Below are 27,540 nucleotides of genomic sequence, written 5' to 3' on the forward strand. Positions count from 1 at the left end.
GGGTGAAATGGACTGTTAAAATATGGAAAACTATTATAAAAGAATATAAACTAGAGAGAGACATTGCAATTCTTAAATAGTGTGCATATAACTCGGATTTTATGCCGAATAAACTGGATGCTAGATTTAAGGACTGCACAGCTAAAGGAATAACAGCTATTTGCAATATAATGAAAAAAGAAACACTGTTCAGTTTTGAAATGCCCAAAGAGAAACACTTATTAGAAAAACAAGACTTTTACCGGTATTTACAGATGTAACAGTATGTTAATAGGGTGGTTAAAAATGTAACTAAGGCGAGTACATGTCTGATAGAGCTATTTAGAAAAGCATATAATTCAGACAACAGTAGTAGAATAATTTCAAGCGTTTATAAGGGTTTGTCAAATCTTAAAACACATTTGACTTCATATATTAAAACAAAATGGGAGAAGAAAGGAGGGATAATAATATCTGAAGAAGACTGGAGGTATCAATGGAAGTGTACCAGTTCACAGAAATGGAGGGAGTTCGGGTGGAAAAACTTATTAAGATATTTTATTACACCCTGTCAGAAATCCTATTATAATAGTAACTCCCCTGCTTGCTGGAGAAATTGTGGAAATCAAAATGCAAACCATTATCATATTTTCTGGGAATGCCCCATTATCAAAGACTATTGGAGTAGGATACATAATGCCCTACCAGACATCTTTAAATGTGAAATACCCTTAGAGAGTAAGACCATATATTTTGGGTATATACCTCAAGAATGGTTGAAAAGAGAAAAATATTTAATGAATATATTGCTGGTGGCTGGTAAAAAGACCCTTACCAGGAAATGGTTATCTCAGGAGAGCCCAACTTTAAATGTATGGATGGAAATTACAATGGACATTTACAAAATGGAGAAGATAACAGCATCTGTTAATCTTAAATTGGAACAATTTTATTCGTACTGGAAAAAATGATTTAACTACATAACACCTCATAGGCCTGATTTTATTCTCACAAGTCAATGAATATGTTGTAAAAAAAAATCACTCCCTACTCTGTACATAATTTTCTTCTTTCAATTGTTCTTTCTTTCCTTTCCTTTCTATAAGTGATACCTCAGATAATTATTATGTGGAGATTTGTGACAAATATGATTATATGATATACATGTACAGTATCTGAAATACATCTTATGGAAATGTTTGTTTGATGATGAACTTCAATAAAAAAATAAATAACAAAAAAACAAAAAATGATTTGATCTACTGAGATTTATTAGGAGTGTGTCTTTGGAGGTACATAGGTCAAAACCATGCACTTCACAGAATGTGCAACACAGCAACTTTGGTATTTCTCTTTGAGCTCTGGTTTTCTCTCAGACCCCAAAAGTTTTGTGTGCTGACAGGTTAACTGGCTACTGTAAAATTCTCCTGACAGACAGCACCTGAGGTTAGGATTGCATCCAAGAGTCTGATGCTATAAGGTAGTGACTCTACTAGCTGCATCATGGTGCCACTGGCAATCAAGGAATAGCATTGAAGGTCTGTATCAAACCTGGGTCACTGGGATCTGGTCACTGAAACTCATCAACAGCTCGGGGATCTCCACTGACCAGAAATTCAGCTGGACTATCTTCAGCATTTATAAGACATGATCAAAAGTAGGTTATCCTATACCTCCCAGCACCCATAAGCCTTTCCACCGCCTACAGTAAAATAGTAATAATCTAATATCCAATTGCTCATTCATTTGTATGCTAAGCCCTTGTTATCCATATATGTACTCTGATATAAAAAAATTTTACTTTGAACTTCGAACTATTTGTGGATCTGAATATCAACAAGGTCGATCACATATTACTAGTGAGCCAAGTATGTAGATGAAACTTATGTCCAGCGAGGCCAAAACAAGCTGACCTTCCCCCAAGTGGCCCTCACCCCCAGTAATGCAAGCTAATTTATCAACCCCACACCATACCCTCATCCACAATGCTTTTGTTTCCCACATTCCAGTGGAGAGCGGCCAGAGCATGAGTGGGCCAGTGAAGGAGTGGAGCTTTGAGACTTTGACTCGAGAGATTCTGGCAGTTTTGGCAGTTGGTCTGTGCAATCAAGTCAATCAAGATTTGAATAGATCAGCAGAAAGCCGTTAATTAGACAATCAAGATTTGAATAGCTCAGACTCAGCAGAAAGCAGCTAATTGGGCAGTCAAGGTCAGGTGACCAAACATTTTGAAAAGCTCAAACAGATAAATAGAGGGCTAGCTCAAGCGAATCGGCCAGAGCGTGAATGGAGCTGTGAGGCTTTGATGAGAAGAGGCGGAGGACAAGCTAGCTCGCAGTTAGTTTTTACAATGTCTCCTGAGATGGTGATGTGCCTCTCATGTGAGATGTGGCAGTCTTCGGGGAACGCCCCTCTCCCGCAGAGTCACATCTGCCAGAAGTACATACGGCTGAGTGATCTGGAAGATCGTGTAAGGAATCTGGAGCAGCAGCTGGATGACCTTCAACTCATAAGGGAGAATGAGGCAGTCATAGATGAGAGCTACAGGGAGGTAGTCACACCTAGGCTGTCGGAAGCAGGTCGTTGGGTGACAGTCAGAGGGGGAAGAAGCAAAGGTGAGCAGACAGGTAATGCAGAGCACCCCTATAGCCATTCCCCCGAATAATAAGTTTACCATCCTGGATACTGTTGGCGGGGACGACCAACCAGATGTGAGCCACGGTGGCAGGGCCTCCGACACTGACTCTGACCCTGTGGTGCAGAGGAGTGGGACAGAGAAGAGGAGAGCTGTCGTCATTTGAGACTCTATAGTCAGGGGAGCAGACAGGAGATTTTGTGGACGTGAGAAGGACACCCGCATGGTTTGTTGCCTCCCGGGTGCCAGGGTCCAGGATGTCTCTGACCGGGTGCACGACATCCTGGTACGAGAGGGAAAGCAACCAGAAGTCGTGATACATGTTGGGACCAATGACATAGGCAGGAAGAGGAATGAGGTCCTGAAGTGAGAGTTTTGGGAATTAGGCAGAAGGCTGAAGAACAGGACCTCAAGGGTGACGTTCTCAGGATTGCTGCCAGTGCTACATGACAGAGATGGTAAGAATTGGAGGAGATGGCAGTTGAATGCGTGGCTGAGGAGTTGGTGCAGGGAGCAGGGTTTTAGATTTTTAGATCATTGGGATCTCTTCTGGGGAAGATGGGACCTGTACAGATTGGATGGGTTGCACCTGAACTCGAGGGGGAGCAATATCCTTGCAGGTAGATTTGCTAGCATGGTTCGGGAGGGTTTAAACTAATTTGTGAGGGGGATGGGACCCAGAGTGATAGAGCAGTGAAAGAAGTGCATGGAGTAAAGCCAGATCTAACATACAGAGAGGCTTTGAGGAAAGAGAAGCAGAATAAATGGTGTAAAGACAGTAAGGTAGAAGGGCTGAAATGTGTGTACCTCAATGCAAGAAGCATCAGAAATAAAGGTGATGAACTGAGAGCTTGGATACATACATGGAATTATGATGTAGTGGCCATTACAGAGACTTGGCTGGCACCAGGGCAGGAATGGATTCTCAATATTCCTGGATTTCAGTGCTTTAAAAGGGATAGAGAGGGCGGAAAAAGGAGAGGAAGGGTGGCATTACTGGTCAGGGATACTATTACAGCTACAGAAAGGGTGGGTAATATAGCAGGATCCTCTTTTGAGTCAATATGGGTGGAAGTCAGGAACAGGAAGGGAGCAGTTACTCTACTGGGGGTATTCTATAGGCCCCCTGGTAGCAGCAGAGATAGAGGAGCAGATTGGGAGGCAGATTTTGGAAAGGTGCAAAAATAACAGGGTTGTTATCATGGGTGACTTTAACTTCCCTAATATTGATTGGCACCTGATTAGTTCCAAGGGTTTAGATGGGGCAGAATTTGTTAAGTGTGTCCAGGATGGATTCCTGTCACAGTATGGATTCCTGTCACAGTATGTGGACAGGCCGACCAGGGGGAATGCCATACCAGATCCAGTACTAGGTAATAAACCGGGTCAGGTCACAGATCTCTCAGTGGGTGAGCATCTGTGGGACAGTGACCACCACTCCCTGGCCTTTATAATTATCATGGAAAAGGATAGAATCAAAGAGGACAGGAAAATTTTTAATTGGGAAAGGGCAAATTATGAGGCTATAAGGCTAGAACTTGTGGGTGTGAATTGGGATGATGTTTTTGCAAGGAAATGTACTATGGAGATGTGGTCGATGTTTAGAGATCTCTTGCGGGATGTAAGGGATAAATTTGTCCCGGTGAGGAAGATAAAGAATGGTAGGGTAAAGGAACCATGGGTGACAAGTGACATGGAAAATCTAGTCAGGTGGAAGAAGGCAGCATACATGAGGTTTAGGAAGCAAGGATCAGATGGGTCTATTGAGGAATATAGGGAAGCAAGAAAGGAGCTTAAGAAGGGGCTGAGAAGAGCAAGAAGGGGGCATGAGACAGCCTTGGCGAGTAGGGTAAAGGAAAACCCCAAGGCATTCTTCAGTTATGTGAAGAAAAAAAGGATGACAGGAGTGAAGGTAGGACCGATTAGAGATAAAGGTGGGAAGATGTGCCTGGAGGCTGTGGAAGTGAGCGAGGTCCTCAATGAATACTTCTCTTCGGTATTCACCAATGAGAGGGAACTTGATGACGATGAGGACAATATGAGTGAGGCTGATGTTCTGGAGCATATTGATATTAAGGGAGAGGAGGTGTTGGAGTTGTTAAAATACATTAGGACAGATAAGTCACCGGGACCTGACGGAATATTCCCCAGGCTGCTCCACAAGGCGAGGGAAGAGATTGCTGAGCCCCTGGCTAGGATCTTTATGTCCTCGTTGTCCATGGGAATGGTACTGGAGGATTGGAGGGAGGCGAATGTTGTTCCTTTGTTCAAAAAAGGTAGTAGGGATAGTCCGGGTAATTATAGACCAGTGAGCCTTACGTCTGTGGTGGGAAAGCTGTTGAAAAAGATTCTTGGAGATAGGATCTATAGGCATTTAGAGAATCATGGTCTGATCAGGGACAGTCAGCATGGCTTTGTGAAAGGCAGATCGTGTCTAACAAGCCTGATAGAGTTCTTTGAGGAGGTGACCAGGCATATAGATGAGGGTAGTGCAGTGGATGTGATCTATATGAGTTTTAGTAAGGCATTTGACAAGGTTCCACACGGTAGGCTTATTCAGAAAGTTAGAAGGCATGGCATCCAGGGAAGTTTGGCCAGGTGGATTCAGAATTGGCTTGCCTGCAGAAGGCAGAGGGTGGTGGTGGAGGGAGTACATTCAGATTGGAGGATTGTGACTAGTGGTGTCCCACAAGGATCTGTTCTGGGATCTCTACTTTTCGTGATTTTTATTACCGACCTGGATGTGGGGGTAGAAGGGTGGGTTGGCAAGTTTGCAGACGACACAAAGGTTGGTGGTGTTGTAGATAGTGTTGAGGATTGTCGAAGATTGCAGAGAGACATTGATAGGATGCAGAAGTGGGCTGAGAAGTGGCAGATGGAGTTCAACCCGGAGAAGTGTGAGGTGGTACACTTTGGAAGGACAAACTCCAAGGCAGAGTACAAAGTAAATGGCAGGATACTTGGTAGTGTGGAGGAGCAGAGGGATCTCGGGGTACATGTCCACAGATCCCTGAAAGTTGCCTCACAGGTGGATAGGGTAGTTAAGAAAGCTTATGGGGTGTTAGCTTTCATAAGTCGAGGGATAGAGTTTAAGAGTCGCGATGTAATGATGCAGCTCTATAAAACTCTGGTTAGGCCACACTTGGAGTACCGTGTCCAGTTCTGGTCACCTCACTAAAGGAAGGATGTGGAAGCATTGGAAAGGGTACAGAGGAGATTTACCAGGATGCTGCCTGGTTTAGAAAGTATGCATTATGATCAGAGATTAAGGGAGCTAGGGCTTTATTCTTTGGAGAGAAGGAGGATGAGAGGAGACATGATAGAGGTGTACAAGATAATAAGAGGAATAGATAGAGTGGATAGCCAGCGCCTCTTCCCCAGGGCACCACTGCTCAATACAAGAGGACATGGCTTTAAGGTAAGGGGTGGGAAGTTCAAGGAGTATATTAGAGGAAGGTTATTTACTCAGAGAGTGGTTGGTGCGTGGAATGCACTGCCTGAGTCAGAGGTGGAGGCAGATACACTAGTGAAGTTTAAGAGACTACTAGACAGGTATATGGAGAAATTTAAGGTGGGGGCTTATATGGGAGCAACACACATCAAAGTTGCTGGTGAACGCAGCAGGCCAAGCAGCATCTGTAGGAAGAGGTGCAGTTGACGTTTCAGGTCGAGACCCTTCGTCAGGACTAACTGAAGGAAGAGTGAGTAAGGGATTTGAAAGTTGGAGGGGGAGGGGGAGATCCAAAATGATAGGAGAAGACAGGAGGGGGAGGGATAGAGCCAAGAGCTGGACAGGTGATAGGCAAAAGGGGATACAAGAGGATCATGGGACAGGAGGTCCGGGAAGAAAGACAAGGAGTGGGGGGGAACCAGAGGATGGGCAAGAGGTATATTCAGAGGGACAGAGGGAGAAAAAGGAGAGTGAGAGAAAGAATGTGTGCATAAAAATAAGTAACAGATGGGGTACAAGGGGGAGGTGGGGCCTAGCGGAAGTTAGAGAAGTCGATGTTCATGCCATCAGGTTGGAGGCTACCCAGACGGAATACAAGGTGTTGTTCCTCCAACCTGAGTGTGGCTTCATCTTTACAGTAGAGGAGGCCGTGGATAGACATGTCAGAATGGGAATGGGATGTGGAATTAAAATGTGTGGCCACTGGGAGATCCTGCTTTCTCTGGCGGACAGAGCATAGATGTTCAGCAAAGCGGTCTCCCAGTCTGCGTCGGGTCTCGCCAATATATAAAAGGCCACATCGGGAGCACCGGACGCAGTATATCACCCCAGTCGACTCACAGGTGAAGTGTTGCCTCACCTGGAAGGACTGTTTGGGGCCCTGAATGGTGGTAAGGGAGGAAGTGTAAGGGTATGTGTAGCACTTGTTCCGCTTACACGGATAAGTGCCAGGAGGGAGATCAGTGGGGAGGGATGGGGGGGACGAATGGACAAGGGAGTTGTGTAGGGAGCGATCCCTGCGGAATGCAGGGGGAGGGGGAGGGAAAGATGTGCTTAGTGGTGGGATCCCGTTGGAGGTGGCGGAAGTTACGGAGAATAATATGGTGGACCCGGAGGCTGGTGGGGTGGTAGGTGAGGACCAGGGGAACCCTATTCCTAGTGGGGTGGCGGGAGGATGGAGTGAGAGCAGATGTACGTGAAATGGGGGAGATGCGTTTAAGAGCAGAGTTGATAGTGGAGGAAGGGAAGCCCCTTTCTTTAAAAAAGGAAGACATCTCCCTCGTCCTAGAATGAAAAGCCTCATCCTGAGAGCAGATGCGGCGGAGACGGAGGAATTGCGAGAAGGGGATGGCGTTTTTGCAAGAGACAGGGTGAGAAGAGGAATAGTCCAGATAGCTGTGAGAGTCAGTAGGCTTATAGTAGACATCAGTGGATAAGCTGTCTCCAGAGACAGAGACAGAAAGATCTAGAAAGGGGAGGGAGGTGTCGGAAATGGACCAGGTAAACTTGAGGGCAGGGTGAAAGTTGGAGGCAAAGTTAATAAAGTCAACGAGTTCTGCATGCGTGCAGGAAGCAGCGCCAATGCAGTCGTCAATGTAGCGAAGGAAAAGTGGGGGACAGATACCAGAATAGGCACGGAACATAGATTGTTCCACAAACCCAACAAAAAGGCAGGCATAGCTAGGACCCATACGGGTGCCCATAGCTACACCTTTAGTTTGGAGGAAGTGGGAGGAGCCAAAGGAGAAATTATTAAGAGTAAGGACTAATTCCGCTAGACGGAGCAGAGTGGTGGTAGAGGGGAACTGATTAGGTCTGGAATCCAAAAAGAAGCGTAGAGCTTTGAGACCTTCCTGATGGGGGATGGAAGTATATAAGGACTGGACATCCATGGTGAAAATAAAGCAGTGGGGGCCAGGGAACTTAAAATCATCGAAAAGTTTAAGAGCGTGAGAAGTGTCACGAACATAGGTCGGAAGGGATTGAACAAGGGGTGATAAAACAGTGTCGAGGTATGCAGAAATGAGTTCGGTGGGGCAGGAGCAAGCTGAGACAATAGGTCGGCCAGGACAGGCAGGTTTGTGGATCTTGGGTAGGAGGTAGAAGCGGGAAGTGCGGGGTGTGGGAACTATAAGGTTGGTAGCAGTGGATGGGAGATCCCCTGAGCGGATAAAGTCGGTGATGGTGTGGGAGACAATGGCCTGGTGCTCCTTAGTGGGGTCACGATCGAGGGGTAAATAAGAGGAGGTATCCGCCAGTTGTCGCTGTGCCTCAGCAAGGTAGAGGTCAGTACGCCAGACTACAACAGCACCTCCCTTATCGGCGGGTTTAATAATAAGGTTAGGGTTAGTGCGGAGGGAGTGGAGAGCAGAGCGTTCCGAAGGAGTGAGGTTGGATTCAATAAAGAGATCCAGAGCAGGCAGAAGACCAGAGCGGGGTGTCCATGAAGAAGAGGAGGGTTGAAGACGGGAGAAGGGGTCATCGGTGGGGGTGGAGGAGTCCTTGCCGAAGAAGTAGGCTCGGAGACGGAGACGGCGGAAGAAAAGTTCCGCATTGTGGCGAACACGGAACTCGCTGAGGTGTGGGCGAAGGGGGACAAAGGTGAGGCCCTTACTGGGGTATATATGGGAGGCAGGGTTTGAGGGTCGGCACAACATTGTGGGCCGAAGGGCCTGTACTGTGCTGTACTATTCTATATGTTCTATATACATTCCCTCCGAACTCTCAGGGGCTCAGTTTTCCAAGCCCTTTAAATTCACTGGAAACAAATCACTGTACAACAAAGTAAAATTTAAACTGGAAAATCCAATATAAATTAGAAGAACATCATATACACCATTTGAATGGCTTAATGGCATGAATAATGTATTCTCCAATTTTGGGTAACCCACACACCCTGGTGTTCTCTTTTCACACAAAGTTACCTAACCACCTAGCTTTCTTGTTCCTTTGTTCCCCTCTCCCATCTGTCTTCTCACTCCATTCCACCTAACTATCAACTAACTATCCTCACCTATCAGTATCTATCCCATCCACCCTTCCACTTACTGCTATGTACTGGCAATCTTTCCTCTTTCCACTTGGTCCTGACACAGTGTCAAAGTGTCAACTTACACCCTTTGCCTCAACAGATGCTGCAACTCACGAGTCTGATGCCATACTCTCCAGTTGTCTGGATGAAGGCAGCTCCAATTTCAAGAAGCTCAACAGCACCCAAGAAAGAAATTATACATTTAAGTGGCAGCTCATTAACCACCCTAAATCACTCACATCCTTAGTGGCACAGGATACAAAATGTTCCACAGGAACACCACCAGGTTACAGCAACCCTTACCTCTCAAATCAGGACAATAACCAGATTGGAATACCTACCTGCAGTTTCCATTCAAGTCAAACATTTTTCTTATTTTGAAATATATGACTCGTCCTTCAGTGTTACAGGGTTGAAATCCTAGATCTTACATTCACCAAACTAGTTTTAAAGTAGCAGCTCACCATCACCTTCCCAAGATTAATCAGAGATAGGTAATAAATACTCTCCTTGCCATCAATGCCCAAACCATGGAAAATGAATTTAAAAAATACCTGAAGTTCTAGCTGATGTTCTTGAATTTTTTCCAGATGGCTCAGTCGTTGATTTAAAAGCATGCTTAACTGCGCCTCCAATTCCCTGATTCTTTCTGTATGCTTCTTGGACTTTGGATCCTGAGTTGAAGCCTTTGCTTGCTCTTCAGCAATCTGTTTTACTTGTTGATCCATTTCCTGGAGTTTAGTCACCAACTCATTCACAGTAGCAATCTTAGCTCCAAGGTCACTCTGAGCCTATATTTAATACATTTCAATTAACTACAAAGACCTAACACAATTCTCAAAAATTTAATTGTGCAGATCAAACAAACCATGATATTCAATACTATATCAAATGATGGACTCATGACATCAGTCAAATAATTTCCATGGTATTTGGTTATGTTTGAGGTTTGTACTTTATTTTTAGGATTGGGATTTATGGTGAAAGTCTGCATTTTGAAACTTTCCTAACTCCACTAAGGTGATGCTATTGAGTCCAAGTCTCCGGTTCTGCAATCAGCATAGTAAATGAATGATCAATATGAGATTTCAAGCAAACCCCAGAATTCATTTGCATTATTTTTAATCAGAGAGGAGGAAGAAGAATCTACTTTAACAAGGTTGGAGTCTTTGCCAGTAGAGTGCAGTATAAAATAAATCCAAGTATTACAGCTCCTTGTCATGTTTTGGGAGCAGCAAATTTATAGAAGGCTCTGAATGGAGACATTGGTCTCCGAGAAACAGAACAGATGTGTGACAGCAAGGAGTCAACAAGTCTAGCCATCTGGAGTACTTATTTATCCAAAGAGCTTGCCTGCACAATAACTTCCTAAAATAGAGACATCTTACGGATGAATTTTATCCTCGAGAGCTTTTGAGAATATTGATAGTAGCAGTTGTTTGTTTATACATGACATACAGTAGGTATGGATTGTGTATGGCTCCTTTCACATAAGAAAGCAGGTGCTGGGAAGTTTAAAAACTTACTTATTCATTTGAAAATGTGCTATGATTTTTTTTACATTTTAATAGTTAAATTCAGGTGATACAAGTAACGGTTCCTTAACCTGGTGGTGTGAGTCTTGAGGCTCTTGTACCTTCTTCCTGATGGCAGCAGTGAGAAGAAAGTGTGTCTCTGATGATGGATGCTACTTTCCTGCGACAGCATTTCAAAAAGATGTGCTCAGTGGTTGGACACGATGGACTGGACTATATCCACTACTTTTTGTAGGATTTTTCATTCAAGGCTGTTTCCATACCAGGCTGTTATGCAGCTAGTCAATATACTCTGCACTACACATCTAAAATAGTTGATCAGATAAGGGAAATATTTTACCTTAAAAGTGTCCTTCACCATATACAGAATAACTAAATTCAGGACAAGAACTTCAGTCAGCATACAGTTATACAATAAGACACTATGTCAGCAAGGGTAAATTGGTCATTCACCAGTAGAAATATTGACAACTGGACCACTGATATACAAACTGCTCTCAAGAAAGTGCAACAGCCAATTAATTGGACTTGTGTCTCAACAGTTCATTGGAGCAGTGAGCCATAGGAGAGTTCTGAATATATAAAGTGAAATTCCAATAAGCTAGCACTCTCGAGACTTGAGTGGGACAGACTTAACAGATTTCTCCCACTACTCAATTATTATCTACACACTTTGTTAGACGTTACACAGTAATATCATAAATTTTCCACAGGCACCATTACTGATGAGTCAGATGCTGAATTGTTGGGATTTTCAAAAACTTAAGATGACACATTATTTTCAGATTGGAGGTCATGATCAGTGGTGTGCTGCATCCCCTTAAATGACGTAATTTGGGATGTTAAGCTAAAGCTTGGCAGACATAGTGAATGACAGGGCCCTGGTGGGTGTTGCAGAGAAGAGAGACCTGGGTACAAGTACATAGTCCTCTGAAAGTGGCAATACAATTAGACAGGGCGGTGAAGAATGTGCATGGCTTTCATGCCTTCAATTGTCAGGACAGTAAGTACAAGACTTGGGACATCATGTTACGGACATACAAAGTGTTTGTAAGATTGCATTTGGAGTACTGTGAGCAGGTCTAACAGCCATACAGGAAGAATGCTATTAAACTAGAGAAGGTAGAAAATGTAAGGATGATACTGGGAATTTAGGGTTTAAGATAAAAAGAGAGCCAGGATAGGCTGCGACAGTTTTCCTTGGAATGAGAGGTTTACAAAATCAGGATGGTCAGTCTTTTTCCAAGGTCAGGGAAGTCAAACACTAGAGAGCATAAGTTTCAGGTGAGAGGGGAAAGAGTTAAAAAGGTGTTGAAGGACAAATTTTCCAGAGATTGTAGAGGTAAGTGGAATGAGCTAAAAAAGAACGTCATTGAAATGGGTACAATTACAACAGTTGAAAGACATTTAGACAAACACTAGTTCAAATTTTGTTTGCAAGTGTAGAAGGAGAATAATAGATTACTGTTATATTTAAGGATAGTCTAATTTTAAAAGGCAGTGTGAGTTTTATTTGCATGAATAATCATGCTTCCTCTAACCTAGCTGCAATCATATCAACTAATAAGTAAGCTATCTTAAAGGAAATAAAATTTCTCTCCTTTAAAGACATATCCATTGTTTATCCATATGTCACATTTCATCTAAACCTAAATATACACCTAATAATCCATTCTCAAATTTAAAAAAAATCCTTTTTCTAGCTATTGACCTGACAAGTCACACCTTTCTGACCCCTTCACAAATTAGGATAAGGGACTCTCCATTTTTTTGTACTTGGAGTTCTTTTTATACATTTTGCTTTTCTTTTTTTTAAATGTTTCCTCAACAAGTCAAGCTTGCTTAGAATTCCCTGTGAACTTAAAGTTACATCTTTCTCACCTATACACTTCGTGCCAATTCCAGGTACATAACATCAAGACCAGTTACTTGCTGTTACCACAAAGTTACTGATATTGAATTTGCTTACTTACCTTCCTTGGTAATTAGTATTGTAAACCATTGCTTTTCTCTATTCCTATCAAAACTATAGTGTATGTTCATAACATCACTTTATAAAAATCCACCACTGACTTCTGTTTCTTTTCAACTCAATTACTCAAAGATTTGAAATTTACCAAAGAAAACAATTCTTCAAACCCAAAAGTGTTCTAATTGCTTAAGGTGATTAAACTGCCCAAAGCTTAGAATTTCTCTGCCAAGTTATTTTATATTTGTTCACTCCATTCTTTAGACAGATTTTACTGCTCCCCATATGTTGGATAGATAACACCTGTCAATGCCATTCTATAATCATCTGCTAAAGTTAAGAGCAGCTTGAGCTAGTGAAGATACAAAAACTCAGTATTTTGGGAATTATTGATAAGGATCAAGTTCTACCATTTAATCTCAGCAGAATTATTCACTAGAGTCATTATGCAATTAAACCTTAATAAGGATAAAGCATTTAGCAAAAAAAATCAATGTCTAGCAAGACAAGAATTTTATCAGAAATGTTGTCAACCAACTTTCATCATATTGTATATTTAATGATTCAGTTTGAATATGAAATATGAAAATTACAGTAAGAACTCAACTAGCCACTGTCCTTTCCTACCAGCATCCACCTTCTTCAGCCATTTGTTACATCCACCTATCACCTCCCAGCTTCTTACATCATTCCTTGTCTCGCCCATTCCTCCATCATTCCCAGTCTCCACCATTCCTCATCTAATGGGTAATTTCTAAGGTAAGGACATGTTCGGCACAACTTTGTGAGCCGAAGGGCCTGTATTGTGCTGTAGGTTTACTATGTTTCTATGTTTCATCTGCCGATCATCTTTCTCACTTATCACCCGCCCAGCTCTTGTGCCACCCCTTTCCTCCATCTTGTTATACTAGCTACCTCCCCTCCTTCTCCCCAGACCAATCTATTGGCCTGACCTGAAACGTCATCTGTCCATTTCCCTCCACAGATACTGCCTGTCACGCTGAGTTCCTTCAGCATTTTCGTGTGTTACTCCAGATTTCCAGCATTTGCAGCCTCTTGAGAACTCAACTATGATTCTATACGCAAATCAACCTGCTCCTGGGTTATGATTAATAACAGTGGCCAATTTGTTTCTTTATTTCTATGAAAATAGCAGTATTAAAAACTTTACAATGACTTTCGCAAAAACATTCTAAAGCTCATATTGGCTGAACAATGGAATTAACCATTGCTAAAGTAATAAGGTACAAAGTTGCCATTATACCCTGGGGTCTCGGCCCAAAACATCGACTGTACTCTTTGCTATTGATGCTGCATGGCCTGCTGAGTTCCTCCAGCATTTTGTGTGTGTTGCTTGGATTTCCAGCATTTGCAGGTTTTCTCTTATTTACCATTATAAATGTATCATCTAAAGATTCACCAACCTTAATCAGAGGGGCAGTTGCAGCAATGGCTGCAGCAGTGGCAGCTGCTGTCGTAATGGAATTGGAGTTACAGTTGATCTCTCTAGCACCCTGTATAAATGACTTTGTGTCTTCAAAAGAAGGCTTCTGCAGAAGCTGTACTTTAACGTTTTTTCCTTTGGGGTTACTCTGCCGTTTTCTGTGTAAATGAGGGAAAACAGAAACAACCTTGACATATAACTTGTTACTTTTTAAATCTAATGTTATATCTATTTATAATGTCTATTTTATGGTGAGTGAAGGAGAGATAAGTGATGGAAATGCTTCTGCGGTATTTTTAAGCATTATATTTACATAGGTATACTGTATATTAATACAAAGCTAGCTGAGGTTACTTTAAAACAGCAACATGCATAACTTACCAAAAGGGATACCACTGTCTTTTCGAAGAAGCAAATGCAAAAGAAATGGAAGTTTATGGTTGCAGTCTGTACAGCATGGTTACCAATAATGTCAAGGAGAGATCTCACTGAAACCAATCAAATATGAAAGGCCGAGTGGGTGCAGAGAGGGTGCTTCCATTAGTAGGAGAGCCTAGGATGTGAGAGCACAGCCCAAGAATAAAGACATATCCTTTTAAAACTAAGATGAGGAATTGTTTCAGATATAGGGTGGTGACATTGTGGAATTTGTTTCTGCAGAATGCTGCAGAGGCCAAGTCATTGGGTGCATTTCTGATTCTTAATTGCTAAGGGGTTTAAGGATTATGAGGTGAAGGCAGAAGAATAGGATTGGAAAAAAATCAGGCATAGTTGAATGGCAGAGCCAAATAGTCAAATTCTGCTCCTATATCTAATGGACAAGCAGGAGGATTAACAGCTAGATCTGAAATAATTAGCATAGATTTGGAATTAAGATCAATAATGCACAAATTCCACTTGCGGGATTTCAACACTGAAGTAAATAATTTAAGATCAGCTGAAAAAGGTCTTATTAAGGAAAAGGTATCTATTGCAGAAGTTTTGTTTAAAGAATTGTTTTAACTTGTAGCATCCATTGTAGACTAGGCATGCTTCAAAATTTTCTTCTACAAGTTTTAAAGGTAAATTAATATGACAATACAAATCACTAATTGGCAGTTTATTAATATGTTTCACAAGTTGCAGTTATCAAGTAAAGATTATATGTTTTAGCAACTGAAGGTCAAAATGCCCAGATTTCTAGGATTGAGTGAAATCTGTGAATTGAATTACTTTTAAGAAAATTTAAATTTTCCAATTAATTGATTTTAATCAGTTATTCAACCAAAGTAATGGCATACTTTATTACAGACCTATAATTTTCCAAAACTGAAATTTTTTAACATAATTTCCAACACTTCCAAAAATCTTTTGTTTTTCATTACCATTTCAACTGAGGAAACATGACAACTTTATTTAGACTTACAGCATAGTAATAGGCCCTTCTGGTCCAATGAGCCTGTGCCATTCAAGTGTACTCATGTAACCAATTAACCTAACCCATGCATCTTTGGAATATAGGAAGAAACTAGAGCATCCGGAGGAAACTCACACGGTCATGGGGAGAAGTACAAACTCCTTACAGACAACAGGGGAATCGAACCAGAATCACTAATGCTGTAAAGCGTTACTCGAAACTCCATGTTACCATGCATCCATATATTGCATACCACCCTACAAACTAAAATCATGAATAAAACTACAGTTTAAAATTTTGATATAGTTTACTCAAAATTTAAATTTCAAGGTTTACTTCATGAGATGATTTCATAACTGGATCACCGAATTTTTTAAGAAAGTATTTTTTAATTTAGTATCAGAGCTGTAATGATTGTACCTGAATGGCAGTGGAATCTTGAAGGCCAATTTGCTCATTCCTGCTCCTATTCTAGTTAAGTTAAAAGTATAACTTAGGCAACAACTATAACTAATTTGTGCCACTGCCTTGATTACACATAATATATTTCACTTTGTGTAATAAATTGTCAGCTTGACATTAACATAGACCAACTGTACAAATGCTTTTGCCTTTCCCTAAGCATTGCTTTATTAATTAATAGATGGTAAGACACCTCTTCAGGTTAAAACACTGAATGAAAGGATATTGCTCTAAGAAGCTGCATTATTATGCACTTAGCTTTTCCACAATGCCCCAACACTGGACTTCTCAGTTGCAGGAAATATCCATTAGAACCAATGCTGTTAAACTCCTCTAAGAGATCACCTAAATAAGACTATCAGCTTCTTAACTAAATGAACGCAAAAATCATTGCAAGGACACAGTTTATCAATCAAGTAGCATAAATAATATTTAAATTTATTACAAAGAATCCAAAAAATGCTTTAGATATAAAGAGAATTAAAAGAAATTATGTGAGCAAAACAGAAATTCTGCAATGTGTTTTAATTTTTAAATATTAATTTTACTGAGAAAAGATTCATGCCTGTCAAATTAAATCCAATATCTCCAAGCCTACCTGGCATAACCACCCCTCTCTTATTTTTCCAACATTCTACATTGATAATGCCTTTTAGTACTATCAGAATCACTCTTCCAATCCATCACAGAAAATACATGACTGGTCATTTTAGCTCCTCCCCTCTTAGTACCCGTGATCCCAAACTATCAATGCAAGAGAAGTAAAATTTACTTGCACTCCTTTCAGTTAGTACACTATATCCACTACTCATAATATTGTCTTCTGCACACTGGGAAGTACAAGCACAGATAGGGTGACTGCTGTTGTTACTGTGATCAAAATCACTGGAGAGGCACTGAAGGAATCTTTAATCAGCAGGCATTCTTGTGAAGACACTCATGCTAGAGTCTCACAAACTCATATTACATTACATTTAATACCTTTAAAATCAAACAGAACAAGTAACTGATACAATGTAATTTCAATAATTACAATAACATCACTTACTTCAATATTTTGGGTTAACAATGCTTCCTTTGAATTACATATCAACCTCTAATGTTCAAACACCCATGCTAGAACAAACTTATTGACAAAGATATTCTAAAAACAGATGAAGACAGACAGCCAGATACCAGAGTACACAATACATCAGCTATTGATTGGAACTATTGATTGTTCCAACAGCTATTGATTGTTTGATATGCTAAGTGACATCATCAGCCTGGTTTGCCAGCTTGAACAAGTCACAATGGTACAAATAACTTAGCCCATGTTGCTTGGCTTGATGCAGGGCCAATTATAATAACCTCCCATTGTCTTAATGTTTGGCTGATGCATATGCAAACATCTCATGGTCACCATTTTGCAAACCATCTGTCTTAGCCTGTGGGCAACCTGTGCTCCACCGACACAGCAAAGGCATACTTTTAACTTCAATTTACTGCTTGCAATTTACAATCCACATTAAGAAATGAAGCTGTGGTTCTTGTTTAAATTAATTGCTGCCGATACTCACTCAACTCAAGAATACTCCCTAACAACTGCTTTGTAGAACACTTCCATTGTCAGAGACATCATCTTTCAGAGGAGATATTAAACTAAGACTTTTAACTGCTCTACTACATAGATGTTTCAGAATCCACAGCACTACTCCAAGTAAGAGCTGTGATATTTATTCCTTAAATCATCAATTAAACCAAATAAAATTATCTGGATATTGTTGTTCAGTGAGCTTGCTATACACAAATTAGCAGCACCATTTTTCATGGATTAATTTTAAAGTGGTTCAAAAATTATTTGGAACATTGAGATCCTCAAAAATCTTACCTAATGCAAGTTTTTGCATCAATGGAGATGAACTTTGAATCAATTAGGACACTAGTTTAAAGTAGGCCTGCTGGTATACTGAGGTAGCACATAAATAGCATATTAAAAGTGATTAAATTTTAAGAAACAACTCTTACACTGTTCACAGAAATTACATTACTGAACAGGAATTTAACTAAAGATATGCTGCATTCACCAGCAACTTTTATGTGTGTTACCACATTCTATGTTGCTTCTTTCACCCTAAAAAAATTGGATGGGCTGTTAAAAAAGATCACTTTGTAACTTACCGCTGAACAATAGCTTTCATTGCTTCATTTTGTCCTCCTGTGTAGTGGGAGATCAAAATATCATTTCCTGAAAGGTATACAAATTCACTTTATACCTCTTGCAACTACCACAGCAAATAGCAAAAAATTTTATTCTTCAACATATGTCATTGATAATTCATGTACTGCCAACCAAAAGGTTTGCAAAAAAGAAAATCAAAATATTGTAATTACAACTAATGAAATTTACAACAGCAATCTATGCTCTGATTTGTTTCCTTCAGTCTACAACACAACTACTGTCTTGTAAAAACATTCTATGCAGGTAAAATTATAAACAAGTAATTTGGATGATGCAACGATGCTTGGCTTCATCAACAACGACGATGAGTCAGAGTACACCGAGGAAGTGGAGTGGAAGCAGGACTGGTATGAGGAAAAACAACCAAAATCTGAACGTGGAGAAGACCAAGGAAATGATTGTGCACTTTCAGAAGGTTCAGATGAACCACCCCACCTCTGCAAATACATGGCTCCTCCATAGAGAGAGTCAAGTGCACCAAATTTCTGGGAGTTCACATCATGGACGACCTCACCTGGTCCTTCAATATCACCTTTCTGAATAAGAAGGCACAGCAACACCTCCATTTCCTGAGGATATTAAGGCAAGTGAGGCTTCTCTCCCCTCTATCTTAAATGAATTCTACAGGTGCACCATTGAGAGTGTCCTGACAAGTTCTATCTCCATCTGGTATGACAGCAGCAGAGCATCGGACCGTTTGTCCCTACAAAGGACTGTAAATATGGCCAAGAGGATCATAGGGGTCTCCCTACCACCCAACAGGGATATTTACCAGGAACACTGCGTACAGAGGGCACTGAGCATTTAAGGATCCCACCCATTCATCCAGCATTCTCTTTGGCATTCTACCACCAGGCAGGAGACTCCGATGCACAAACACAAGAACAGTCAGGATGAGAAACAACTCCTTCCCTCAGGCCACTGGGCTTCTGAACTTCCTGCAACATCGCATTCGAAGTGTCACCAGATAATTTGTACTGTACCCTACAATACTTAATGTATGCACTTTACTATGTTTATCTACCAGCAATTCATTTGCAAATTTAATTTTTAAGTTATTGTGCATTATATGTACTACTGTGCTTTACACTTTGGTCCAGAGAAATGTTGTCTCGTTTGGTGGTGTACATGTATATAGTTAAATGACAATAAACTTGACTAGAGGTTTGATTCTTCATAGAAGTGGCCTAACAATCTTCAGCTGCTTCTTCAATGTGCCTTCTTCCAATGTATATGCAAGAATAGATATAGTTGTTGATGATCGTGCAAAGTTAATTTCCATTTACAACTCTTCAGCAAATTAAAAACCATACAATATTCAGGCATGGGCTGATAAATGCAAAGTGTATTCCACAAACAAAAAAAAGGCAATGACCAATTCCAGCAGGTTATATTTTAACTACCTGTCTTTGATAATCAATGGCATTACCATTATCAAGAGGCCCACCATCAACACCCTGGGCTTACCAACAAATATAAACACAATCACCCACCTGGATAACTCATAAAAACTATGGCAAAAACTGGGTAGCTTGCAGTAAATGACCTATCTCATGATAGCCCAAAACCCTTTCACTACCTACAAGCAGCATGTCAACAGAATGACAGAATACTCTCCACTGGCTTGGACAACCACAGTTCCAACAACAATCAAGAACGTGGTTGACAGGCTCCTACCTGCCAGACTAAACATTTATTCCCTTTCTCACCAGTACACTATGGCTTTAGTATATGTAATTTGCCAAATTATATATTACATAATTTGAGTGCATTTGTTCACATGGGATACTCCATCTGTATCTGCCTAGCCCATGAAACCTGGGGACAGCACCACTTCGAGGTTCCTCTCCAAGTCATACACATTCTAACGTGTGGGAAAAAAATGTCCATGTATGTCAAAATCAATAGCTTACTGCCATCCTCAGGAATACAAGTGCTGGGCAACAAACGCCTTGCCTGCAAATGGCAAATTAGAAAACTGAACAGAACATAGAACGGTAGAGCACAGTACAGGCCCTTCGGTTCATAATGTTGTGCCGACCATTTTAACCTACTCCAAGATCAATTTAGCCATTTTCTCCCACATAGCCTTCCATTTTTCTATCATCCATGTGCCTATCCAACAACCTCCTAAATGTCCTGGCAGTGCATTCCATAAACTTACCTATGGGTCCTCCGTTGGTCAGGGTCAACCATAGCATCTTCGCTGTCTATGTGATACACAAGACACTGCACAAGGCAGGCCACTACGATCTGGAGAGCCAGCTGATGCCCATGCAGCAGGCTCCCCCTCACCACACGGTTGACGAATCCAAAGGAAGAGCAGAGACTGATATAGTTTGGCACCACCGGCATTGCAGTCCTCAACATAGGACTCTCTTAGGGACTCCAGCTCAGAATTTTTCTTTAGGGTTTACTCCCAAATCCTTCCCCATGAGTGGGTATAGCCACAAGGCAGCGGAGCTTTGAGATCAGAGTTTTCTTTCTCTTAGGTGAGCTGCCAACCACAGCTGAAAAGCCCCATCTGGCTGAAGTAACCGGTTTTAAGGCACCTTTTCCTCTTCTTCTGTCAGTAGAAATGGTTCCACCGGACTTGGTAGCTAAAGCCACACATGAAGGCCAGGAGCTGGACTTAGTTGTCAAAGTGCAAAGTTTAAATTAAGCACATACAGTATACTATATACAACCTTGAGATTCATCTTCTTCCAGGCATCCACAAAACAAAGAAACCTAATAGAAACCATTGAAAAGACCGTCAAACAGCCAATGTGTAGAAAAAAAACAAATTGTATAAATCAATAAAAATGAGCAAATAACATTCAGAACGGAAGTTCACGATAGTGAGTCCACATCCACGAAGCCAGTCATCATTGCAGCTGACCCAGGAGCCCGTTAGTTGCAGCCCAGGCTTCAATTCCGCACAGAGTAAACCTCATGGAGCAGTGAGCTGAACACCGGGCCTGTCCCTCGCCTTGGGCCCTGACAGCTTCACTGCTGCACATTCAAGACTTCAATTCACACTACAAAAATGCCAGGTGGTTCAAAAGCTCAACTCTGAAAGGGAAGTTACAGGCTATTGATTGCAGTGATCGTATCTGAGAAAAAGTCTGATTAATACAGTGACTTATACTTTTGTTTGTTACCAGCAAGTCATCACTGTGCTTTACCAGCACCACCTTAAACCAGAAGTTAAGAAAGAGTCTATTTGAGATGCACACCATTGGGAGCATTTAGTAGGTAGTGGAGCTTATCCCCACTACTTCCCCTGACTATGACAATCTTAAGGAGCCATATAAAGGTGCTAGCTGTCCTCTCTATCTATGCCTCTCATCATCTTATATACTTCTGTCTAGTTGTCTCTCATCCTCCCTTGCTGCAATGACAAAAGCCCTAACGTGCTCAATCTTTCCTCATAAGACATGCTCTCTAATCCAGGCAATATCCTAATACATCTCCTCTGCACCCTTTCTAAATATTCCAAAGCCTTCCTATAATGAGGTAACCAGAACTGAACACATACTCCAAGTGTACTCTAACAAGAGATTCATAGAGCTGCAACATTACCTCGTGATTCTTGAACTCACCCCGCCCCCAACTAATGAAGGCCAACATACCACTTGCCTTCTTAACCTTCCTAACAACTTGCATGGCAACTTTGAGAAATCTATGGACTTGAACCTCAAGACACCTCTGCTCTGTTCCTCCACAGTGTTAAAAATCCTATCATTAACCTTGTACTCTGCCTTCATTAGATCTTAATAACTTCACATTTTCCAAGACTGAAATCCATCTGCCTTTTCTCAACCCAACTCTCCATCCTATCAATGTCCTGTTACAACCTATGACAACCTCCTACTCTATGTACAACACTACCAACCTTCTCATCATCTGCCAACTTATCAACGTACCATTCCACTTCCTCATCCAAGTCATTTATAAAAAATCACAAGGAGCAGTGGTCCCAGGACAGATCCCTGCAGAACACCAGTAGTTACGGACCTCCAAGCAGAATACACCCCATCTACTACCACACTCTGCCTTCTGTGTGCAAGCTAATTATGAGTCCACACAATGAAGTTTCACTGGATTATTTGCCCCCAGACCTCTGAATAAGACTACCAAAAGGAATCTGCTTGAACGCCATAATAAAATCTATACATACCACATCCACTGCTCTACCTTAACTAATTTAGTCACTTTCTCAGAAAAGTCCATCAGGCTCATGAGGTCTGACTTGCCCCTCTTAAAGCAACACTGAATATCTCTAATCAGACAATGCTTCTCCAAGTGCTTGTAAATCGTATCTCTAAGAATTTTCTCCAAGACTCACTGGTGTATAATTCCCAGGATTACCCCTATTATCTTTCTTGAAAAAAAGGAATAACATTTGCCATCCTCCAATCTTCTGCTACTAATCCAGTGAGTAGTGAAGAAGCAAAGATCATCATCAACTTCCAAGCAATCTTTTCCCTCTTCACTAGTAACCTAGGATATATCCCATCCTGCCTCAGGGACTCATCCATCCTAATATTTTACAAAAGTTCCAAATCATCCTCTTCCTTAACCACAACATGTTCCAGCATATTAGCCCGTTCTGTACTGACCTGACATATGTCAAGATCTCTCTCACTGATGAATACTGAAGCAAAATATTCATTAAAGACCTCCCTGACTCCCTCCAACTCCAGGCATGTTTCCTCCTTTATCTCTGATCAGTCTTACAGTCTTCATTCAGTTCTTTACATGTGTAAAACACCTTGGGGTTTCCTTAATTCTATTTGCCAAGGCCTTCTTATGTCCCCTTCTAGCTCTCCTAAGTCCAAGCTCTTTCCTGGCTAACTTTTAACTATGAAGAGTCCTGACTAAACCTCAAGTATGTTCCTTCTTCCATCCCTCCTCCATGGTTCCCTCACTTATGGTTCCATGCCTCAATGGGACAGACCTACTCAGAACCCCATGTAAGCGCTTCCTAAACAACATGCACATTTCTATTGTACATTTTTCAGAGACATCTGCTCCCAATTTACACTTCCAAGTTACAGCTTAATAGCATAATTAGCCTTCCCCCCAAATTAACACTTTTCCATACTGTCTGCACCTACCCCTATCCAAGGCTATGCTAAAAGCTAAGGAGCTATGATCACTATCTCTGAAACGCTCATCCACAGAGGGTGCTGGCATCTCACCAGGTTTTTTACTACTACTCGATCCAGTATGGCCTCTTCTCTCATCAGCCTGTCCACATATTGTGTGTCAGGAATCCTATTTGGACACATCTAACAAATTCTGCCCCATCTCATACTAAAGAGGTTCCAATCAATATTAAGGTAGTTGAAGTCTCCTATGACAACAACCGTTATTTTCACACCTTTCTAAATTCTACCTACTGATCTGCTCTTCACTGTCCCTGTTGCTACTGGGAGGCCTATAGAAAACTCCCAACCGAGTAATTGCTCCCTTCCTGTTTCCGACTTCCACCCATATTGAGTCAGTAAATCATCCCTCCATGAGGTCCTTCTTTTCTGCAGCTTTGATACTATACTTGATTAGCAATGCCACTCTCACACCTCTTTTACATCTCTCCCTATCGCTTTTGAAACATCTGAGACCCCAGAACATTCCTGCTCTTGTGACATCAAAGTCTCCACAATGGCCACAACATCATAGTTCCATGAACTGATCCACCTTCTAAGTTCATCACCTTTGTTCCTGATACTTCTCGGATTAAAGTAAATATATTTCAACCCATCCAAGTGCAATTGTACCCTAACCACTGCCTATCCTTCCTCACAGTCTCTCTACAGATTGCACCTACCTTTAAACCAGCTCTTCTTCTACCACTCTGGTTCTCGTCCCCCTGGCAAATTACTTTAAACCCTGCAGATGATACTAAGATAGGTGGAGTTGTGGAAAATGAAGTAGGTTTTCAAAGCTTGCAGAGAGATTTAGGCCAGTTAGAAGAGTGGGCTGAAAGATGGCAGATGGGGTTTAATGCTGATAAATGTGAGGTGCTACATTTTGGTAGGACTAATCAAAATAGGACATACATGGTAAATGGCAGGGCATTGAAGAATGCAGTAGAACAGAGGGATCTAGGAATAATGGTGCATAGTTCCCTGAAGTTGGAATCTCATGTGGATAGGGTGGTGAAGAAAGCTTTTGGTATGCTGGCCTTTATAAATCAGAGCATTGAGTATAGGAGTTGGGATGTAATGTTGAAATTGTATAAGGCATTGGTAAGGCCAAATTTGGAGTATTGTGTACAGTTCTGGTCACCAAATTATAGGAAAGATGTCAACAAAATAGAGAGAGTACAGAGGAGATTTACTAGAATGTTAGCTGGGTTTCATCAGCTAAGTTACAGAGAAAGGTTGAACAAATTGGGTCTTTATTCTTTGGAGCGTAGAAGGTTGAGGGGGGACTTGATAGAGATATTTAAAATTATGAGGGGGATAGATAGAGTTGGCGTGGATAGGCTTTTTCCATTGAGAGTGGGGGAGATTCAAACAAGAGGACATGAGTTGAGAGTTAAAGGGCAAAAGTTTAGGGGTAACATGAGGGGAAACTTCTTTACTCAAAGAGTGGTAGCTGTGTGGAATGAGCTTCCAGCAGAAGTGGTTGAGGCAGGTTCGATCAACACACATCAAAGTTGCTGGTGAACGCAACAGGCCAGGCAGCATCTGTAGGAACAGGTGCAGTCGACGTTTCAGGCCGAGACCCTTCGTCAGGACTAACTGAAGGAAGAGTGAGTAAGGGATTTGAAAGTTGGAGGGGGTGGGGGAGATCCAAAATGATAGGAGAAGACAGGAGGGGGAGGGATGGAGCCAAGAGCTGGACAGGTGATTGGCAAAAGGGGATACGAGAGGATCATGGGACAGGAGGTCCGGGAAGAAAGACAAGGGGGGGGGACCCAGAGGATGGGCAAGAGGTATATTCAGAGGGACAGAGGGAGAAAAAAGAGAGTGAGAGAAAGAATGTGTGCATAAAAATAAGTAACAGATGGGGTACGAGTGGGAGGTGGGGCCTAGCGGAAGTTAGAGAAGTCGATGTTCATGCCATCAGGTTGGAGGCTACCCAGACGGAATATAAGGTGTTGTTCCTCCAACCTGAGTGTGGCTTCATCTTTACAGTACAGGAGGCCGTGGATAGACATGTCAGAATGGGAATGGGATGTGGAATTAAAACGTGTGGCCACTGGGAGATCCTGCTTTCTCTGGCGGACAGAGCGTAGATGTTCAGCAAAGCGGTCTCCCAGTCTGCGTCGGGTCTCGCCAATATATAAAAGGCCACATCGGGAGCACCGGACGCAGTATATCACCCCAGTCGACTCACAGGTGAAGTGTTGCCTCACCTGGAAGGACTGTTTGGGGCCCTGAATGGTGGTAAGGGAGGAAGTGTAAGGGCATGTGCAGCACTTGTTCAGCTTACACGGATAAGTGCCAGGAGGGAGATCAGTGGGGAGGGATGGGGAGGACGAATGGACAAGGGAGTTGTGTAGGGAGCGATCCCTGCAGAATGCAGAGAGAGGCGGGGAGGGAAAGATGTGCTTAGTGGTGGGATCCCGTTGGAGGTGGCGGAAGTTACGGAGAATAATATGTTGGACCCGGAGGCTGGTGGGGTGGTAGGTGAGGACCAGGGGAACCCTATTCCTAGTGGGGTGGCGGGAGGATGGAGTGAGAGCAGATGTACGTGAAATGGGGGAGAGGCAGGTCCGATGTTGTAGTTTAAAGTTAAATTGGATAGCTATATGGACAGGAAAGGAATGGAGGGTTATGGGCTTGGTGCAGGTCGGTGGGACTAGGTGAGAGTAACAGTTCGGCACGGACTAGAAGGGCCGAGATGGCCTGTTTCCATGCTGTAATTGTTATATGGTTATTTGCTGAGTTCTTCCTACATTTTGTGTGTGTGTGTAGCCCTAACATATCAAGTCTTTCTTAAATCCTACAGTTTTTTTGTCCTGTAACACCCTCTTAAATCACCTCTGCGTCTTCTCCAGTGCAAACACATCTTTCCTACCATGGTGTTTCTAGAAATCATTGCAGTATTCAAGCTGTGTCATGTGCAGCATAAGTTCCCTGTTCTTGTTCTTAGCCATTCTGAAGAAAGGAAAGCATCATAAGAGCATTTTAACCACCTTATTGACCTGTCCTGCTACCTTTAAGGATCTATGGGCATACATTCCAAAGTTTCTTTGTTTTCAATTGTTATTTGGTTATTCAATTTGTATTTGGTCTGAGTTTAGCCTCATCATGGCAGTAGAATTCTCCAACTTCCGGTAATTCCCTCCCCCTCCCTTCCCTTATCCCTATTTCACTCTGTCCCCTCCCCCAGCTGCCTATCACCTCCCTCATGGTTCCGCCTCCTTCTAATACCCATTGTGTTTTCCCCTATTCCTTCTTCACCTTTCCTGCCTATCACCTCCCTGCTTCCCTTTTACCACCCCTTTATCTCTCCCCTCACTGGTTTTTCACCTGGAACCTACCAGCCTTCTCCTTCCCACCCTCCCCCCACCTTCCTTACAGGGCCTCTGCCCCTTCCCTCTTCAGTCCTGACGAAGGGTTCCGGCCAGAAACGTTGACTAATCGTTTCCACGGATGCTGCCTGACCTGCTGAGTTCCTCCAGCATGTTGTGAGTGTTGCTTTGACCCCAGCATCTGCAAAGTATTTTGTGTTAATGAAATAAATCTTTTTTTTCACTCAGAGGACTACAACTCATGGTCTCAAAGAGTAGTTGACAGTCATATTTAATGGCTGTAGATCAAATGGATGGAAACTAAATATTCTGAAGCAGTAGAGAAATTTAGGGATCCACGTATATAAATGAATGTAAACTGTGCACATATGCACAAGAATTCCCAAAGGCTGATGGAATATTAACCTTTTTCTCATGGAATTTTCAGTGCAGAAGGATAAAATTTATATCACAGGCTTACAGTATAAATAGTCTGAGTCTTTGCCACAGTTTTAAGAACACTGGACTGAGTTCAGAGGATCTCTCTCTAGGAAATATTTACTGACATTATAGGAAACAGAACATTTATTCACCAGATTACAATAGGGCAAAAAATAGATTCAAACAGGCAGGCTGAAAAGACCTTGCAAATATTTGCTTCAGAGTAAAAGATGACAGGTCTAATTAACCTCTTCAAAAGGGATGAATGATTTGAAAGGATGTAATGGATGAGTGAGTTCAAAACATTGAAGCATAAACTTAAAATTAAAACTAGGCTCTTCACATGCAAGTGTAAGGTTGGAACACTGATTACCTAAATGGTGTTGCAGGTAGGTACATAGAAAAATTCAAAACTACTCGCCAATTTTTAAAGGGAAAGTATTAAGGATCAAGAAATCATTAGGTTTCATTAGGGTGGAGTAAATGAAGATGTCACAGATGAAAACAATATAATTTAATGTGAG

The 27,540-nt window shown here is 41.8% G+C and overlaps 1 protein-coding gene across 1 annotated transcript in view; it reads right to left on the reverse strand.

The window, feature by feature from the left end:
- The window catches only part of kiaa0586 (KIAA0586 ortholog), a 551,477-nt gene that overhangs the window by 500,514 nt on the left and 23,423 nt on the right, over window positions 1-27,540 (reverse strand). Inside the window, exons 4-6 of the mRNA XM_072267986.1 lie at window positions 18,063-18,129; window positions 14,025-14,202; window positions 9,651-9,887 (exon numbers count right to left, since the gene is read on the reverse strand). Of these exons, the coding sequence (XP_072124087.1) occupies window positions 9,651-9,887; window positions 14,025-14,202; window positions 18,063-18,129 (482 nt within the window). The remainder of the gene's footprint in view (window positions 1-9,650; window positions 9,888-14,024; window positions 14,203-18,062; window positions 18,130-27,540) is intronic.

The sequence above is a fragment of the Mobula birostris genome, chromosome 1 (assembly GCF_030028105.1).
Source record: "Mobula birostris isolate sMobBir1 chromosome 1, sMobBir1.hap1, whole genome shotgun sequence".
Lineage (NCBI taxonomy): Eukaryota > Metazoa > Chordata > Chondrichthyes > Myliobatiformes > Myliobatidae > Mobula > Mobula birostris.